At 35.9% G+C, this 6,559-nt stretch overlaps 1 protein-coding gene across 3 annotated transcripts in view; it reads right to left on the minus strand.

Moving 5' to 3' along the window:
* Positions 1–6,559, minus strand: part of LOC112152610 (contactin-1a) — an 80,150-nt gene that overhangs the window by 29,164 nt on the left and 44,427 nt on the right. For all 3 annotated transcript variants that reach the window (XM_036212290.1, XM_036212292.1, XM_036212291.1), the window contains exon 3: positions 5,914–5,952. In XM_036212290.1, coding sequence (XP_036068183.1) covers positions 5,914–5,952 — 39 coding nt within the window. The remainder of the gene's footprint in view (positions 1–5,913; positions 5,953–6,559) is intronic.

Raw genomic sequence — 6,559 nt, forward strand, 5'->3', positions numbered from 1 at the left:
AAAAAAAAAAGGCTAAACTTAAAGAATAGGGGAAATGTTTTCCTTTGTAAAATATATGATTTACATGCTCTTATTCAAACTAAATTTCACATGAACACATTCATTCAACCATCCATTGTCCAAAGCTACTTAATCCCTTTTGGAGTCATGGGGGTGCTGGAGGCGGAGTACACCCTGGATGCTTTGCTAGTCCATGGCGGGGCCACACAAAGTAGCTCCGCCCCTTCTTTGAAAGCAGTCCCTTTATCCTTTTTGCATGGAACCCCTTTTCTACTATGACTAGTCAGTCAGCATTTTTTTTTAATTATTATTTACTGTTAACTAGTAATTTATATACACAAACTGACATAATCAGACTACAGAGGCACATCTCTATGGCCTGCAGGACCTGATTATACTGTAGATAGACTTAAAATAAAACAAATATTTAGAGCATGTGAAAAAACTTCACAGATGATCTTAAAATAAACCGGAACTTCTCCGTTATCAGTTGCAAACACAAACCTAAACATTTAATAAGGTTTTAATTCCAGGCAATATGATCCCTTACTAGATGTAAGTAGTGCAATATTTCCTGCTGTCTGTATTGACCATTGCTTTTCCAGGCACTAAATAGACACTGCTCCCTGAAATTAGTCATATATTAGTCATCCCCCAGGCGTATGACTAATTTCATGGAGCACTGTAAATAATCCAGTAACTACTTGCAATCCCAAAGGGGACTGACTCCTCAACAACGTACATGACGTTGCGACACTTTTCCACAGCTGCAGCGGCATGTTTGCATGACCACGGAGAGTGTCCAAGTGGGACAGCGAACATATTGCATCCTTCAGGCGCTTCCAGCAAAATGTGGCAATAATTACCCATAAGCCCCTGAGCCGTATAATGAAGCATAGTAGCAAACCAAACTGTCCCTGGAGGGAGTAATCTACTTTTTTTCCCTAATTCTATGTGAAATAATGGTTAATTAGTCGGCTTTACTGTGAGCCAAACAATCTGCAGTGCGCTGAAACTTTTAATATGACAGTTACTGTCACAAAAGCTTCTTTAAATCCAAGTGTTTTTGCTGTTGTTTTTTAGCTTAGAAAATGAAGGAAAAATTCTATATATATATATATATATATAAAATCAAAGTATTATTTTATATGGAATAAAAGGCTTTCAATTGCAGTGATTGCATGTGTTGCTGAAAGTTTTACACCACTTGTCTACAGAGCTTAGAGCCGGTTCCCTTTTAGCAAAGACACACTTTCTGTCTTTTGGAATCACTTCTCCAACCGGCAGAAAGATGTGACACTCGGCACCTGAGAGACATTTATCAGGTGGGCTTAAGAAGTGCTTTCACAGCCCAGTGATGGGTATTAGTGCATGTATGAGCTGAAAGACAAGAAGTTAACTTAGGGGGAAAAAAAGTGCCTGCAGCCCAGCTTCAAAGCCGCCTACACTCCAGCTCTGACCTTTGAGAGGCTCTGCATCGACTCTCTATTCTGATGACTTAAACTCCTTTTTTTTTTCTTCAGGTTTGACAAGAAGCTCAAAAATCAAACATCCCGGGCAGCATTTTCCCACTTTTCTCTTGTCTGTGGTGCAGCGTGACCTTCAGAGATGAAGCGCACACCATGTCAGGCTGAACGGAGCGTCAATAACATTTGGCAGAAACCAGACTCCATCATATTGACTGCAGTAAAAAAAAGAACGATTTGAGATAAAACTAATATTTGGGAAAATTCTGAAAATTTGACAAATTGTTAAAAATGAACAAAAAGATCGCCTTAAACTATTTAACTATTTGTCCCTTGTTTGAATTAAATCAGTGAGTTGCATCACAATTAGAATTTAGACATTTATAAAAAAAATAAAAACAAATTAGTTGACAAATGTTTTGACCTTAAGTTGTTGGTAGAATTTAAAAATAACCAAGAAAAACTTACATTTAAATTCATGTACATGTTTTAATCTGTCTTTTTGTTTAAGCTTTAAACCTAAAACTTTAACACACATGTTAGCTATAAAAATTAGCAGCTTGAAACAAACATTTTCTCCTAGAAACCTGCTGATTTAGTCCTTGAAGACCTGGCCGCCGATCATTGACTCTATATAGAGTACTGGACAAAGCGACACCCATAGAAAATGCTTACTTCTGGTTCCAATCAAATTAAGTCCATTCAGTCACCGTGTTGGAACCAAACATTCCCATAACTCTCTCTCCAATCAGTGGTGAGAATGAGGCCACACCCCTTCCACTGAAACCGGGCTCAGGAGAATCTGTCAATCAAACACTTGACATTGTTTTTAATTGTTGCATTTAATTATTTCTGTAATGAGTTTTAAAAATCTTATTTAGTTTTTTGTCATCCACAATTTATGCTAAAATAAACCGGATCAATCAATCAATCAATAAAAATCAGTTGGTAAAAATACAATTTCACTCTAGACTCTTATTTCTTCTGTCAGCAATAATTTAGCAATTTTATATTTTAAAGTATTTTATATTAATATCAGCTACTAATTTTAGGCATAAACCTGTTTTACAACTTGAGAAAAACAATACATTTTAATTTTAAAAGACAATAAGACATTGTTCATTTTATTTTGAGAGATTATACCTGCAGCTCATGCCCAAACAAATTATGGTTATCATTTAGCAGTTGTATATAGCCGTTTATGCACTAACAGAATATTATAGCTGGAAACATTGTTCAATAGTAATTTGGGTTTGTAAAGTTTCTTTTTTTTTTAAAAGCTGTTAAAAACACAATAACTCAGATTTATGTAGTTTTAAATCTCGTGTTTTCCTTCATTTTGCTTGTTGCATACACAGAATAGCTCTGTTTAATGAGGGTTAACTTAATCTTTGCCTTCATTTCTGAGCTCACGTTTTTCTATTTTTGTGTCGGAGTATCTTCATCAGGTTCATGGACTTTTAAGTATAATCCGCTGAGCACAATGAGGTGAAAACGACAAAAACTACAGGAGAGAATGTCTAAAAACATTAGTCATAAACTTTATTATTAATGCTAATGATGACCAAATGAGGCAAACACCTCCCTAAAAACTCAGTTATTTCTGTTTCATTTATTATTTGTCTATATAATCAAACATTTATTTTATTTAATCATTATGTTCTAAGCTACTTGGTTGAAATCATGTCATGGTCAAAGCTGTTTTATTTTTCAATCAAATTTAACTTAAATCCACTTTTCTTATTATCCCATTGATTGCAAGAGTGTCTTTCTCTGAGCCATTTGTAACCATTTGCTCTCTGTGCTTTTTGCTTTCATGCGGTGCCACTGATCAGGTTTTCCCAGAGCTCTGCATGAGCGGCTGATGATTTCATGAGCTCTGCCGCCGCTCACTCCATTAACAAATCAACCCACATGCCTGTTCCCAAGCAACTGAGCCTTTCTTTGTTAATTTACCCTTGTTGACATTCTGTCTACACCTTTTTTTGCTCTCAGAGAATGACGTCCGTACAGTAAACAATGCCAGTGTCTGACAACTGCAACCTCTGCTGTGATGTGTGCTTTTGAGAGCAGAAAACAAACACAAAGTTCATAATGTCTTATTTGTGTTAATTTAGTAACTGGCTTTACAGAATTGAATGTGAACATTTTAGAGTTTTACAATGTGGTTAAGTACTGTAAATGCTCATTGTGTTACTTATAACACTAATTTCAACTTCAGTTATTAAATTATAATTGTCAACTTCAGATTTGTGTAAGGATGGACTTGCAACCCCACCAGGGTGAACTCATTCTATATGAGAACTGGACAGAGTGACTCCTCCCCCCTTGTGTTCCAAACAGGAAGTTCCCGTTGGTCCCAAAAAGCTGACATGCCACAGACTTCTATAGAGAAATAAACAGCAATTACGCAGTCATTAGATTTGTCAAAATAACCGTTCTTGCTTTGATAACTTTTTTGAACATGTTCTTGCTAATCCTAATTTTTTTCTCATTATATTTTTGCTTTAGTGCAAGTTATTCAAGTTATACACTAACCAATCAGAGGCCTCAGTAAAAGCAGGTGCCCTTGCATTGAACGTTTGATTGATAGATTCTCCTGAGCCTACTTTCAGTGGAAGGGGTGTGGCCTAACATGCTCACTATTGATTGGAGAGAATAGTTGCCATAGAAACGTAGACTAAGACTGACATCAACCAATCAGGTTTTACTGAAAATTAAAAAAGCAGTTTGTCACGGCCTGTGTCTAGAAAAATGCAGAGCACATGACATTTCTTCATGCAGGCTTGCTGTGAGTGTGTGCGCCTGTGAGTGTGTCCTTAGGGGCTGCGTGCTCATCAGCTGCGTTTCCCTCCTAGCAAATTCCAGCAGCTTCTTCGAATCAAAAAGTTTTACACAAGTCAGTCCCTTCAGGATTTTAAGATGTCGCAATCGCAACTATTAGCACAAATTTAAGCAAAGCCGAGATTTGTTCCTCACCCTGCAACGTTACATTTTCATGCAATTTTTACTAATCTACCGTGACAACAGTCATGGGTGATGACGCAGCTTCACGACTGTTTCACGTCTGACTCCTTCCTTGGAGCTGTACTCTTTTTTAACTCTCTTTAGCTTTCTGCCTTTTTCTCTCTGCAAGCTGTGCGTCAACGGTCATTTGTGCTGAGTGCCAGGGCGGTTGCACGTGTGGTCGGAGCTGTCTGACACATGGAACACAACATGAACCGAGTATGAAAGGATTCGTGATCATTTCAATATTATGTATAATTGTTGAGTGGAATTGAATCTTTTATGTTAGTAGGAAAACAGACAGTGTAATGTAAGAGGTAAAATATATATATATATATAAAAAAAATTCTTCTGACTTGAGAACTGTGAATCAATTCGAATCATGGTTTGACTGATTTTTTACATTCCTAATAAAAACACATGAATCAGAAACCAGAGGACAATATTGCACCACCTAGTAAATTGATCTGAAAACACTTAATTTTTGATTATAACAAAAATGTTACAGTTTTACAAAACAAACGCACAGTAAAACATCCAGTTTCTTTGTCATTTATTAATAAAAAAGCACTGATGTAAATTCGGCTTTTTTTAATCTACGTGAAGAATAAAATACAATTTTCAGATCAAAGTAACATGGAAACCAACAGTGGTCAAACAGCTGCTCTTTCCACTGATTTTCATCAGCTCTGACCTGCTGTGGGTCACACTGAAAGCTGCATCTTTGAATACTGATCAACTCAATCCACGCAAATTATTCATAAGTTAATATTGGCCTTGATTTTATTGTAAGAATTGCTGTCTTTGGATTCGTTTTTCAGGAGATTGTTTCTTTTGGTCATTCTCATCTGTGATGTGTTGAGTTTAGACTGACCTCCTCATTGTTGACTGTGTCTAAAATGAATACGATTCACAGCACAATTGCAAGAGGTGATTTAATAAAATAAGCCTGCCAAAATAAATCAAATTTGCTTCATATATACATGCATGCACACACAAAAACACACACACGTAAATATATAATTTCTGTTTCCTAATTAATATCTGGAGCTGACTAATTCCAGGAACAGTAAACAAACATTTTCCACTCAACTGTCGCAGCCTTGAAGATGATTCAAGGACTCCAAGGGCACAGCCTCATCACAGTAAACATGAACATTTTCTGGTTAGTAAACTATAAATCAAAAGAATGCATGCCTTTAAAGGTTGTCCTGCTACTTTCCATTTATAGCTGTTTGTTCTTACTCCCCGACAATGATTTATGAGAGAATCTGTTTGGCTATTAATGTGTTAATTTGGTATTTACACTACTTGGGGCTAAATTGTAGGAAATTCAGGTCAGTCACTTGCAAAAAAAAAGTAGATTTAAATGTGGATTTCCTTTCAACTCAAGTTAAAAACTAAAAAAAACAGCAGATGCTAATATAAAAAACAGTCTTACCTCCACAGAGATCCGTAAACTCCTCATGAAGCGAAGCACCTGAAAGTCACGAAAAGGCTTTAACTACAAGATAAACGGAAACAAAATACTAATTTTTATTCAAATATACATTTCTTCTGAGAGATAACAAAACTATGGAATTGGACCAAACCTGATAATCCTTTTTTAAGTAAAAAAAGTAGTAAAATCATGTATGTAGGTCTATGCAGATGCCACTTGCTTCGCTTACTTCTTCAATTTATCACATAAAACACCTTTTTTTGTAGAAAAAATGTTAGTATTAGCCTGTTTCTGCTATAAAAACATGTTTGCAAACTCATACAAACTATGCGGTGGATTTGAGCACTATACATCTCCCCAAAAGTTCCAAAATACTGTGAAGTCTAAACGCCTAAAGACGTAAACATAAAGGTCAAAATAACAGCATATTTTGAAGGAACCTACCATTTAGAGGTAGTGCTGGGCAATACAATGATACTTATCATGTGGGTAATATGACGATACATATTATGAGGACGATAGAAAAGTGTCTATCGTGAAATTTCTCTTTGTTTATTTTTTATTGCTGAACTTTTGTGCAGAAATGTGTTTTACTACCAAGGAACTTGAAATTGTTTGTACTCACAAAATATTTCTCGTTTGTATC

Source organism: Oryzias melastigma, linkage group LG6 (genome assembly GCF_002922805.2).
Source record: "Oryzias melastigma strain HK-1 linkage group LG6, ASM292280v2, whole genome shotgun sequence".
Taxonomy (NCBI): domain Eukaryota; kingdom Metazoa; phylum Chordata; class Actinopteri; order Beloniformes; family Adrianichthyidae; genus Oryzias; species Oryzias melastigma.